The following is a 13,707-nucleotide window of genomic DNA, read 5'->3' as shown; positions in this document are numbered from 1 at the left end:
TATTAACATTTCTTGTACTCAATTTTATGCTAATAGAAAACATTTATTGAATTTTTTTTCGTACTTACCGAGGGTCACTACAAAAAAAGTGAGCATTGACGATTCACTTTTTAGCGACATGTTTCCGCCACAAGTTATAGCGACGACATGTTGTTATATACTTTTTCTAATGATAAATGGACTTTTAGCGACGAAAAAAATCGTTGCTAAAAGCCTTGTTTCTTGCCGTGAGCCCTGCTTTTACGTTCGCCCAGGGCCTAAAAAATGTCAGGAACGGGCCTGCTTGTAATTCAAATATCATAATGATTCTTATTTGATGATAACATGTTTAGTGAAAACAATATTGTTACCCAAAAATAGACTAAAAATTGAGATATAATATGAAATGTTTGCATTATTTTATGTATAAAACTATATAAACATAAACAAAAAAATTTAAAAGCGTTTTTAACGTTTTCTTGTTGAGTTATAAACTGATAACATCGTTTTTATGAATCTTCAGATCCTACTTGTCTCGTGAATGGATATTTGGATACAGTGTTGGATTGTATACCTGCCATGAGTGGTATACGTCTAAAAGATATCCCCCCTTTCATTAGAATGATTTACCCTCAAGACGAATATATGGTTCAATTTTTCTGTTCACAAATAGAGCGAGCAAAAACAGCTTCCGCCATCATTTTCAACACTTTTCATGAGCTAGAGCCCGACATTTTGGGCACGCTCTCTTCACTTTTTCCTCCTTGCTACACGATCGGCCCTTTTGATTTACTCGAGAACAAAATTGCCGATAAATCTGTGGCATCCATCAAATCAAACCTCTGGAAAGAAGATACCGAGTGTTTAAAATGGCTAGACTCAAAACCTGCGGTGTCAGTTATTTACGTGAATTTTGGTAGCATTGTGGTAATGCCACCTCAACAACTAATCGAGTTTTGTTGGGGATTAGCAAAGAGCAACTATCCATTCTTGTGGATAATACGACCAGACCTCGTGATTGGTGACTCCGCGGTGCTGCCATCGGAGTTTTTAACGGAGATAAGCGATAGAGGGTTGTTGGCTAGTTGGTGCCCCCAAGAACAAGTTCTGAATCATCCATCAATCGCGGGGTTTTTAACACATAGTGGATGGAACTCAACGATTGACAGTATTTCTAACGGAGTCCCGATGATTTGTTGGCCGTTTTTTGCAGATCAACAGACGAATTGTTGGTTGAGTTGCAACAAGTGGGGTATCGCCTTAGAGATGGATAACGATGTGAAGAGGGATGAAGTATCGAAGCTAGTGATCGAGTTGATGGACGGAGAAAAGGGAAAAGAGATGAGGAAGAATGCCATTGAATGGAAGAAGGCGGCAAATGAGGCATATTCTGGTTCATCAATGACTAATTTGGAGAAACTAATTCAGCACTTGCATGTATCTTCAGAATGAATATTTGAATCTTCAGAATGAATATTTGTATCTTCAGAACGATTATTTGTATCTCGTTGTTGTTTCATAATGCTAATTATATGAAACACTGCTATTTTTGGGTTAAGCAATTGGGAACCATAACTTCTCATTTAGCTAGAAAATGTCGATGATAATCATAACATACAGCAGTAAACATCCTATTTCCCTCATATTTGCTTATTATATACAACTCAACCATCGGCAATGCATTCCTTCCAAACACTTATGTGAATAAAGTATCCTGCATCATATTTACGATTCTTCTAGGCTCTAACCTGCTAAACCCGCTTTGGTGGCCCACCCCAACGCTTGCCCATAGCTGACTTCTTTGTTAGATGATAACGAATTGTATGACTAGAGTTCAATCCCTCAKAAAGTCATAGTACGACTACATATGGAGGGTGTTACGTGTATAAATCCATAGCTGATACCTCTATTGTTGCTGTATAATATCTTCCAAGGATTTCGGTACTCCTAGTCCTTTAACCTGATTGTAGTTATCATCCACATTCGGTAATGGAATCATGTTAATCAACCTGCAACAAAAAGGAACACATCATCACCAAAAACTGAATTAATTTGATAACGATTGTATCTGAACGTCATAAGGGTTGGGTTTTTGTTGCAAACAGACCATTTTTCTTGCAAAAAAAGAAAAAGACCAAAACACTACACTTCTAAGACATTGTTTGTGCAAAAGGGTTTGTAACCGAGCTGGCCCACACCACCCGCCACAAGAGCATGTGCAACCCCCAAGGAAATTGTAACACTCACACTGCAGCTGCTAGACTCGAACCCTGGCCAGAGACTATTTAGGCCATTGACCTTAGATGAGATGTATTAACGGTGTATTGAAGTGGGCATTCCAATGCTAAAACTTGTCAGAAGGTTATGGATTAACAGAAAATTTTCGGAAGGTCATTCAACTATGGAGCCTTTGCAAGTATACCACCCCAAAACCAATTGTGAATTCTGGACAAAGTACAGGACATAAATGCACAAATAACCATCTTCCATGAACCTTGTTATAATTATTGCAAAATGTCATGTTCTTTTTGCATATGAAACAAGTATGATGGAGTTACCAAAGGGTCATTGGCTCAGTGGTACCCTGGTGGAGGCCAAGGTTCAAAATCACCAAATGTATGGAGTGTGGGTGAATAGTTGTTGTATATAAATGTTATATACTTCGAAAAAGGTATGGAGTTAATCACATCTAATAAGTTAATATACACTTACCAACATAAGTTGATGACATCCAAGGGGTCCTTCTCTTCTTTTTCTTGTTAAGAATGCTGTAAAACTATCAGAGATTAGAACAAGAAATGAAGACTTGTGGTTGTCGACGCTGCCTCCTCCCTTCAGAGATACCACTGTCACTGAAACTTCCTTCTATATTATCATTCACTTCAGAAAACTCCTTTGTCCAAGAATTTAAAGGGATAACATAACTGTCATCTTTCGAGCTCCTTATTCTTTCCTCATGTCTCTTAACATTTTCCGATATCTTATGAAAAGTTCTATTTATTTTCGCTATTCCCCTTTCAACCGGCTCCACGACATGGGAAACTGTGAACTTCATATCATCAACAATCTGTGAGGGGTGTAACACAAAACAAGCCAAGAATGCAAGAGAAATAATTAGAAACTTGAAGTGTACCTATGCGATATTGAAGAATGTAAACTTTAATTTTAAACCAAAAATTGAATTGTTTTAAATTTAATTTTTATGATTTTTTTGTATTTTTGGAAATTGATCAATTGTGAGATGAGATTTCCAAAAATATCAAATGTTTGTCATTTCTTTGGTTGATTGACCTTATATTTGGGAAGGGTAGTAGAGAGTTCCAAATACTTTGTTTGTTAACATTTAAAAGAAGGGCAAAACAAGAATATTTTACGAATTACGAAAATTTTATATGCATTAATAATTTATACTTTATGTTTTAAACGTTGTACTCTTAAGAAATTAAGAGTTTTTAAGAACAAAAACATAAATTCTTTATATTACAGTTTTGATGGAAGGGATTCAGAGCAAAGAGGAGCAAAAGGTTGAGAACTCACAATTTCACCACTTCCTACAACCACATCACGAACACTCTGATGGAACTTCATACGCTTCTCTAATTCATTCTGGCCAAAGCGATTTTTTGTGGTTCTTTCACAGTCCCGAACCTCATCTGGAGCAGGTGCTGTTCCTAATGATGCGTAATCGGTCATCACAGCAACATTCCGTACACATCTTTCTCCCCGTTTGTAAGGTGTTGCCGGGAAGACATATAGGTGCACCACTGCAGCAACACCCATCTGTTCAACAAGTTTAGGTCAAAGTGTAGCCTATCTTGTGAGACAGAATAACAAGAGTATATGGCAACTCCATACACAAGTCAAGTAGAGATTGTTGATTCAAAAGAAATAGATCAATGTAAATTTTCTGTGTCCATTCGTCACAATTTAATATCCGTATGGCAGTGGAGCCCAAGTTTAGAGGTGCATAAGAACTAAAAAATTCAAATCAAAACAAACGAGCCCATTATATCCCACCTAGAGGTGGGTCTGCGACAAGTACCCAGACCTGCCTCTATCCTCAAAGGGTAGAGCGATATTTCCTTGAAGACCCCTGACTTGTGAGAGGTAGATAGGAAGGTGCGGATCAGAACTATGTCCAGAATGAAGAAAACCCCCATTGTTCCCAATGACTACAGTTCTCATCGATGAGAATAATGCTTACCACATAAACCAACTCAAACCAAACTTGAATAAGTGTAATGCCGTTTTCATGAACAAGAATCTTACCCAGTTAAGTGCTTACTGGGCAAGCGTTTGAGTAAACGGCCTCTAACAAATACAATGCATTTTGACCGAAGAAGAAATAAAACATTTCCCCTTGGATTCAACCAAGTGTATAATCGTTAAATGTATTTAAAAGTGGGCAATGAAAGACGACAGTCATTGCAAACATCCCACTGTGAAATTCAGGAAGATAATTAGAGAAAAGAAAGAGATCGATACCGAAGAAATAGAAACATGGCAACTACCATACTCAACCACCTCATTTTACATACAGTTCTTAACTATTTAGACCTCAAGTAACATGCGCTGGGCACAGGGGTACTCAAGGCACCAGCCTACATGAAGTTGTTTGAGATAAAAGCTTCGTAAGTTGAGTACAGAATATATTATCACCATTAACACTGGCTTTGTGAAGTTGAGCATTAACTAAACGAGAGTTACGAGATGAGTTAATCACAATATTTGGCCAACACATAAGTAGCCACAGAAACTAAAAGGCAATTAAGAATAATTTACCAAAAGAAAACTCCATAACTCACCTCAATACAGATAATATAATCTTGAATGCGCGTTTTTAACTCCTGGGCCAAAGACCCTTTAAGGGCTCCCATAGAAAAAAGAAACGCGACAGCAATACCTTGCCACCATGTTAGGAATACTATAGACTTGAAAGTCAGAAACTTAGCCAAAGGATTAATTGGTGCTAGCTTATCTTTGATTACTGAATAGAACTGCACAAGACAATACAAGGCCCAGCTCTGGCTGAAATTAAGAACCAGCGCCAAGTATGGATAGCTGCAAAGATAAAATATATGTGTGTCATGACCAATTAGTCAGAGTCTACTACTTGGTAAACAGGCTATTTGTAACAAAATTTTGCAAAAAAAAGTGTGATGAAAGAGATAGCATCTTACGCATATCCCCATTCGAACTTCCCTTCACCATAAACTCCAAGAAACTGAAAAAGCATTGCTAGCAAAGCACAGATCAATTTCAGTATCATCTGGAAGCAAACATTTTCATCAGATTGGATAAGGATAAAGCCACAGTAGAATTGTAAAACCTTTATATTGAAACAAGGTCAAATACAAAAGGCCATACATATTGCACAATCCCAATTTTTACAGCTTGGTAGAACTCAGGACCAAGATACCACTCTCTCAGCAAGCAATTCAACGGAAAAGGATGTTCCACAATTCCATAAGCATATGATTCTTCTATAAGGGGGATGCTAGAGCTGATTAGGCTTTTACTTTCCATGAACTTGATAGTATTATCCTCTCCACCTTCAATCAGCATAACAATTATTAAGAAATACTAGTTAAAAGAATAGGAAGCGGAGCACCAGAATATGCCAAAGGAATGCAGAAATGCAACAGAATTTGAGAAGGGGGATGATAAAAGGCACATAGACCCAACCTCAAAAGAAAGTATAAGGAATGGCAAAATGTATTGTCAAATGATAGGCATTTCCTATTAATGATTTAGCAGCCCAGTTGGATGGAATCCTAAACTACATGTTGCATGCTAGGTAGCTTGTGTTGAACATATGAAATGAGAACTTTTATGTTGTTTAACCAACATTGTCCAAATGACTACAACTCTACAACATTCAATTCAACATCTTTATCAATAGTACACGTCAAGTTGAGTGTGGGTAAATGCAGTCACTGGTATCGCCAGATGCTTCACATAACACATCTTCGACCAACAAGAGAGTGAACTTAATACAATCATCGTTTCCCTTCTGTAATCACAATAATATTTACATCCCATACAAGTCTACTGTAGCACAAAATGATGGAACCTATCGCAACATTTTAAAACGTGCAGTATGGAACATCCAGATGTATACCATCATTGTTACTACCTGATCAAATAAGCAGGAGGTGCGAGCAGTGTTCCAAATCACAAACTCTCAACTGAGCATGTATGCATAAATTGGTAATGTAATTCTGGAAACTAATTTTCCGAAGGATGAAAATAAAATGTAGCAAGGCAATGAAATTCTGGAATCTGATAGATCAACTGAATTTTTAATATTAATTCATTCATGACCCATCCAACTTAAACAATGAGGTAGAAAAACAATGTTAGGGTAAAGAATTTTGCAACAACCTCATTTTCTTTCAGCATTATAACAATATATGTTACATAAAAACTTGAAAACATGATAACTAAGAAATGAAGATAATACATTATCAGGTTTCACAACGTAAGGAAAACCTTACTTGAACGCACAAAGATATAACATATTGAAAATTACAATCATCAATGAAAAGGTTCTCACAGAAACATACCTAAGCAGGCTATCAGATATCTCTCAAAGCAATATAAAGCAAAAGCTTCATAACAGTCCCTGACTGATTCATAGTTGAATGCAGCATCTGAATCCAGCAATGACAACAACTGTTCACATTTGGAAAGTGAAAATTAGATATCATCAAAGCAAGACTGATGGAATAGGAACTTAATTACAAAACATTCAAGATCATGGGACTAGAACTTAAGGATTTTTGGTAGTCACCAAATAGAATTGAAGATAATCACATTGGTAAATCACCAGCTGAAAGATATACTAAACACGGATGACCTTAAGGACTGCAGAAAACACATCTTATAGCATGCATATTAGTACAAGTGAACATCTAAACGCTAACTCTCACACAATAAAAAAATATATGCAGCAAACAAGTGACTCCTGTATATTAATCATTACCATCAGATACTCAACTACCAGATACAAAAACAACAGCCAGCAACAGATGCTTCTATGGGCCAATATGTTTTCCTCCCTCTCCAACAGTCCCAAAGTCCATTGATGGAGGTTCAGTGTTTAGTTGGACTGATCAATAGTAACAAAACAAAAATTGGCAACAGCACACTGGAACCATTTCTTTGATCCACTACATCATTAAGAAACATAGAAAACCAATACATAATTAAAGTTAGTTTCACAACATGTACTAAACTCACCCATTGGTTTACTCTTTAGCAATAAAGTATAATAGCCTATTAAGGAAACCTCAAAATAATTCCACAGAAGTCCGTATGTCCATATATAGTTTTAATGTTATCATTTCTGGTCACAATTTTTGATACATCAAACTGCACATGACATAACAGAGACTTAGGTGTTTCACTCTTCTCCATGTACATTAGTTCACCAGAGGTTGCCCACAAAACATCAGCACAACACTTGTCTTAAATTGCTCAGCCTCTCAGCAACCAAAAAACGGACAAAGAAATGGAATTGCATACAGTTAAATTCCTCAAGCTCTAGTAAAGCATAGCAAATAGAAACTGTATCAGAGTACGAGTGCGAAAAGAGAAAATAGCATGAATTCTCATACCGATTCCAGGGCATAAACAGGAACCATCAGGATGAGCCCAATTAAAAACTTCTGCTCCTGAAATAGATGTAATCCTCGCTAACATCAGTGTGAGCTGATGAAAATAGCTAGCTAAGATCTAATTTTCATGAATCATAATAAAGCTAAACAGGGCACCGAGAAAGGTTGCCAGCAATTATACTGCCAAATGATACATACTAGATACAAGGGATGCAAAACAGGAAAGCCTAATTTGAAAGCATAGAGAATGCAATACCTCAGGTTGATTGTAGGCAGCTAAGTGCTCAAAGATTAGATACATTGAAAGGACAAGAGCAATGAGCACACAAAAGCTTGCACTGAAGATCGTCCAGCTGTAGAGAAAAGAATGTTCAGCACTGAGGCTGGTTGACCACATTGGTATTGATCTGCTTGAGGACTCAGTCAATGTGAGAGAGAAGGAAATTAGTGCTCCTCTCCATCCCATCAGAAACATATGATGACAACACTTTAACTACAACAGAAAATAATGGCCACCGGACCAAAAATAGAAGTCAAAACATAACCCATCAATATGTCACTAAGCATTCACAGAAATAATGAGAACCAGGTATTAAAACATGGAGATAACAAATCTGAATTTGAATATCTTGCACAAGTACGAAAGTGAAGAACACACAGAAGTCTGCTGAAATTAATCAGGTTTGACCCCTCAGTTTCTTAAGCTAGACACACTAACTATATGAACCATTAAGGCAGTCTCAACAAAGATTCTCTGCATGTAACCTGATGACAGGGACTGAAACCTAGCGGAAAGCATACTGCAAAGAATTTTAACTATTAAGACGGCAAACGGATCCAACTAAAGTGAGAAAATTATGGGGGAGGAATGCAACATAGGTGCATTTTGGAAAGACCATTTTCCCTCTGTTTTATCTGTTAAACATATATATATATATATATATTGTTATCGTTATTTGCCAAGGTGTCAGATAGGGAGGATGTGAGAATGAAAATTGGTCCCATCTCAAAACCATAATTAGGATGTTCTTAACCATTCTCATGCCTCTACATAGGGGTGTAAATGATACAAGACAACTCATGAGCTACTCAAGATCGACTCGGTCAAAGCTCCGTACACTCCACTCGAATAGGCTAGGCTCGAACTCGAGCTCGACACACTAACAAGACGAGTCGAACTACCCAATACTCGACTCAAAAAGCTCGTGAGATACACGATTTTTTATATATAATTAGTTTTCTAATATAATTTGTAAAATATAATGTAAAACTTCATTAATAAACTTACCAAAAAAATGTCTTAAAATTTTAGATATTTGAAAAAAAAAATTATACTTTTTTTAACTATAAAAATTAATCATTTTTTTTTACTAAAATCATAACTAAAATAAAATAAATATGTTGGTGAAGTTGTCCCAACATTGGAAGAGAGACAATAAAGGAAGGGTGAAGATGCGTTATAAAAAGAGAGGGGTGATTTGAGTCTGTACTTCATCATTTGATGGTGAAATTTGAGGTGCATCCTTGAGTTTTATAAAGTTTAAGAGAACACCTTTAAGTTTTATAATTTATAAGATAAACTAATATTTCATAAATTTCAATAGATGAGCTTGGTCCAAGTTCGAGTTTGAGATCGGTTCAAGCTTCAAACAAGTTCGAGTTTAAAAAATTTCAATCGAGTTCGAGTTGAGTTTAGCTTTTAACTATTTGCGAGTTTTCGAGTCGAGTTCGAGCTTGGAAAATGGCTATCGAGTTCGGGTTTGAGCTGAGTAGACCAATACTCGAGCTCAACTAGCATCATTTACACCCCTACCTCTACAAACTACATCCCTATTATAGAGCATGTTTGTATAATTAACTGACTACACGTCCTTATACGGAAATCATACTTCTAGACAAATAAATGCATTGTTGGGATCTACAAAGATGGATTCCTATTTGGACGTGTCAACGAGCACAAAAGAAATTGCCAAGAATAAACTAATTAGCAAAACGCAGACCCCAAGAATTAAAGCGTTATCCCCCAAGACAATCAGAGGGAAGAACCACGAGGAAAGCTTGATGTCTTTCCACTATAAAAGAGTAAACATCATTCCCAAATTTTGACTAGATACTTGGGGGAGTATGAACTTCTTTTGATAACTCGCTGCCAAAACACAACCGAAAATGTTTTCACACTTCCAAACCTCTTTGGCATATATACCAACAGGAAATAACGCTTAGTCAATATAATAGGACAGCGCCTTCGGTGTGTAGCTCAGTTGGAAAAGGGGTGGGGTGACTTTACCCAAATACAAGACAGGTCCTGGGTTCAATCCCCCAAGCCTCAGCCGCTGAGTGAGCCAAAAAATGCCCCCTCACATTGGTGTACTTGGAGGCAGGTTCCATAAGGGGCCAGTTGGGGTTACCATTAATCAACTTTTTGCCCAAATATAATGGAACAACACTTCCACATTTTACACTTGTAATGCAAATCACTTTGTGACTAAAACCCTAAACTGATGTCCAAACAATTGACGATTTCCAATGGGAAGAGCTCAACCCATTTAGACGAGAGTTACTCCCTATAGGCAACAATAATTAATACATGAGAGTTTTTTCATATATTTCAGCAATCTTTCCAGATTTTCTCTATGCCTACTTCGTTTACTAGTACCAACACTATTTCATGTTTATCTTTTCTTGTCAACAATCTATGTGAGTCTTTTTTCTCTTTATCTTCTCTATCCCACATCAGGAATTAATCCAATAATTTTTTCCTCCAAACCAATAGCGAGAAGTATGTAGCTTTTAGTCGGCTCATCCTTATTGAGTTGCAAAACTCAGCTTCTCTCAAGGAAACAATCTTTGTCAAACAGTCTACAAGCACAACCCACCAAGGTGCTCAGTTATGCAAGACCTAGGCCAAATGTCTTGATAGGTAGCATATTTCTAGAAATCTTTGTTTTTATGACTCAAACATGTAACAACCTAGTCAACAAATAATTAACCTTGTTGGTTGCTCAAAGGATTGTCCCTCTTTGTCAATATCAAACAGATTTTTATCATGAATTTTACTTATCACAATCCGGTAATCTTTAACATTAAAGCCAATGACAACAAATTTTAATTTTGTTCCAGGATGACATTATAGCATTGTGTATGATGTCAATTCACCAAGGTTGTTGCAAAAAATATGTATTTACATGCTTAGCAGTTCACACTATGTGCATTTTTGGTAACGATGTGGTTCAGTTATCCACAAGATTGTTGTGTCATGACTCATGAGGTAACATATTTTTTCTCATGTTTTTTGTCTTCTTTTGGACAATAGACTTCAAACTCCTTTTAAGTGTATTCTCCACCAATACTTGAAATACAACACTTAAAGTTTCGACAAGCACTAACTACACCACTATATCTCGTCCTAGTGATGTTTGTATAGTTGCTAACATTGGGTGCTCAAACAATTTGATGAGAAATTGTTATAGGCAAATTAGGCTATGCAAGTCATTTAAGAAAACTAAAAAAGGGGTCCATAGTTATAATTTTTTTATCTTTCTAGGTTTTTGTTACATAAGAATTTTTCTTATGTATGTTGGTCAGTCCATGAGCCAAGAGTCCATTTCATTTACTCCCTATATGCATCAATAAATCATTCGATAAGACCCTAAACTTTTTCGAGGTGCTTCATTTAAGGCTTTGATAGCCTAAACCATAGGCCCCTAAATAATTTCCCTTCCAACAACAGCCCACTATTGTTGTTCTCCCCCTTCGGACTATCATATTGCCATCGGCATCCTACGCCCATCACCACTGCTTATGAATTTGTTTACAGCCTTTTCTGGTGGAAGGGCGCAAAACAGCAACAATTTCTCGATGTAGCAAAGAAGCAAGCATCATGGCATGGATAATTTCACCTATGAAAGATGACATGGAGAATACTGCTTTGAACATACTTGTGAAGATTATAAAAAGAAGATCAATAAAAAGATGTGAAATAGCAACACCCAGTTTAAAAGATAGCCACCACCTGAACAAGGTACTCTTCCAGATAATCATGTGGCAGTAGGTAATAGCGTGCCACTTATATAACAAAGAACATGTTTTAATAAATGTACCATACACATAGAAGTTGATTGTCTTTTAGCACACAACCATCACAGACTCGCAGGAACTATACTATACATCCTATGTCCATACAATTTGTTCATCTTTGGACCAAATATCAACTGGCTGACAATCTCGCAGAACCTTTAGAGAAAATACATATCAACTTTATCTATATCAACTTAGCCATGATAAGAGTATATGTTCCAACATATGGATCGCATTGTTTTTTGTTAGGTTTCTTTTATGTGCAAGGGTATCCATCATGCATTCTTCTCCGCCAAAATCCCATTTCATGTGCTTTACTCTCCCATTTCAAGGGTAAATCCTTCCTTCAGACTGACTTTTACTACGATAGAAGGATAACCATTTTGCACATTACACAAGCCTAATGTGAAGTTGCATTTAGACAAATTAAACAATGAGGAAGACAATATTTGACATCTCGAACACAAGGCCAGAACACATGAATGAGAAATGCTAAGAGACTCTAGCAAGCCATTTGTTAATTTACTCTTACAAATTAAATCGAAATCCCACATGGATGAGAAATATGCACAAAGTGAAAAAGAGTTGATAGATATCAAGGAACAAAGGCACACAAAGAGTACAAAAAAGGGTCCATTTAAGCTCAGTGAGCAACGAACATGTAGAATTTCTTACTTTAGTTTTATGAATTTAAGAGTTCTTGTATGCTTTAAATGCACATATACTTGTCTAATTTCGATTGTTGATCTGATAACCAATGGTTATTAATGTTCAAATAGGCAAAGAACTTTAAAGAGAGGCAACCAAAAATGCATTTAGCTGCCCTGGACAGAAAACTCATAAAAACACGAAATCATTAGATTCCTTTTTCTTTCGGTGGGAGGGGAATCATGTAGCTAAAGGCATAACCAATCCATCCCGAACTTGGTGGTTAAACTCTACTGAGGTGACCATACTGTAGGGGAGGTCCAGCGTAAAAATAGCTAAATTGAAGCTAGACTTCTCGCCTGAAATCAAAAGGAAATCACTAATTGTGGTTCTGCAACACTAAGCGAAGTAAAATCAAGAATGATAGATAACCCTGTCCACAAGCCCGAAACACTTGGACAAAATCACAGCTCCATCAACAAACATTCGATCCCCATGCATCGAAAAATCAGAAAAGATATGATGCTTTGCAAACACGTATGGTTAAGCGATCACCATGAACACAATAACAGATACCGATAAGCACAAATTCACTAGAAAAAAGCGTGTATATATACTAGAACCCTAGAGAAGCTTTAACTTACAAGATGAATAAACCCACTTTCCAATGTAATGCTGCACAGATACCTGAATATTTTTGGGCAATATCTCAAAGCTGAACTTCTGTAGAAGGAAATCGTAGAGAGATTTCTTCTATTTCATTCACCAAAAAATTTAGAATTTGGAATATGATCTCAAACCTTGGCGGTTGGCAGACTGTGGGGGCTTTGTGGGGGGCATCTCGAGTTATAAAGTTACGGTACTGGGCCTACATCGTCGGTGACGGCCAAGTGCCAACTAACTTGCAAATTAGAGCATATCCGACTAGAGATAATTTCTTTAAAATAGTAAATAAAATCTCTTCAAATTATAAAATATTTGAAAAATAGTAAATAAAATCTCTTCAAATTATAAAATATTTGAAAAAAAATATTAAAAATAAGTATTGTTTATTGATACTAGAAGCGTACTCGTACAATACAGCGAGATACATCGTGATTTTAATATTTCATTTTATTATTTATCTCGGCTGATGTTATAATATGGCTTTATGTGATTTTGAGAAAGCGATGATGTTTTATTTTTGAATAAAATATATGTTTGAACATATCATAAAAATTTGACAAAAATATATCGATATTAGTATCAAATTAACTATTTGAAATTCCTCATTTTTTATGTAATTTTTTAATTTAGTTTTTTTATAATTTAATTTATGTACAATAACGAAGTAATTTATATTTGGTTTAATAATATAATTTTTTATAAAGATAATAATTATTTA

The 13,707-nt window shown here is 36.1% G+C and overlaps 2 protein-coding genes across 7 annotated transcripts in view; one reads left to right on the top strand and one right to left on the bottom strand.

The window, feature by feature from the left end:
- LOC112503140 (7-deoxyloganetin glucosyltransferase-like) overlaps positions 1–1,537 on the top strand; it is a 3,620-nt gene extending 2,083 nt beyond the window's left edge. The window contains exon 2 of the mRNA XM_025107207.1: positions 503–1,537. Coding sequence (XP_024962975.1) covers positions 503–1,431 — 929 coding nt within the window. The 3' untranslated portion in view covers positions 1,432–1,537. The remainder of the gene's footprint in view (positions 1–502) is intronic.
- LOC112503138 (protein LAZ1 homolog 1-like) lies at positions 1,534–13,119 on the bottom strand. Of its 6 annotated transcripts, none has more exons than XM_025107201.1 (10): positions 12,968–13,119; positions 7,855–8,091; positions 7,599–7,655; positions 6,546–6,654; positions 5,347–5,531; positions 5,160–5,248; positions 4,785–5,040; positions 3,517–3,759; positions 2,692–3,046; positions 1,534–1,988 (listed from the first exon to the last, which is right to left on the bottom strand). In XM_025107201.1, the coding sequence occupies exons 2-9, from the start codon at positions 8,071–8,073 to the stop codon at positions 2,759–2,761; spliced, it is 1,446 nt and encodes a 481-aa protein (XP_024962969.1). In that variant the 5' UTR covers positions 8,074–8,091; positions 12,968–13,119; the 3' UTR covers positions 1,534–1,988; positions 2,692–2,758. The 6 variants fall into 6 exon arrangements, with proteins under 6 accessions (XP_024962969.1, XP_024962971.1, XP_024962972.1 ...); XM_025107203.1 differs by having other exon boundaries at positions 7,855–8,016; XM_025107204.1 differs by having other exon boundaries at positions 7,855–8,005.
- Between the last annotated feature and the right edge of the window lie 588 nt (positions 13,120–13,707).

This window comes from Cynara cardunculus, unplaced genomic scaffold (genome assembly GCF_001531365.2).
Source record: "Cynara cardunculus var. scolymus isolate 2C unplaced genomic scaffold, CcrdV1 Un_Scaffold_2580, whole genome shotgun sequence".
NCBI lineage: Eukaryota > Viridiplantae > Streptophyta > Magnoliopsida > Asterales > Asteraceae > Cynara > Cynara cardunculus.
Note: the sequence above shows the minus strand (reverse complement) of the source record. Positions and strands in the feature narration are given on the sequence as shown.

What these genes read in the sequence shown, in the direction of transcription:
- LOC112503138 (XM_025107201.1), bottom strand. Translation starts at nt 8,073, where the DNA reads ATGTTTCTGATGGGATGGAGAGGAGCACTAATTTCCTTCTCTCTCACA. An exon ending in CTGTTTATGCCCTGGAATCG is followed by an intron (nt 6,655 to 7,598) that starts GTATGAGAATTC and finishes AAATGTGAACAG; the next exon opens with TTGTTGTCATTGCTGGATTC. An exon ending in AAATTGGGATTGTGCAATAT is followed by an intron (nt 5,249 to 5,346) that starts GTATGGCCTTTT and finishes GTTTGCTTCCAG; the next exon opens with ATGATACTGAAATTGATCTG.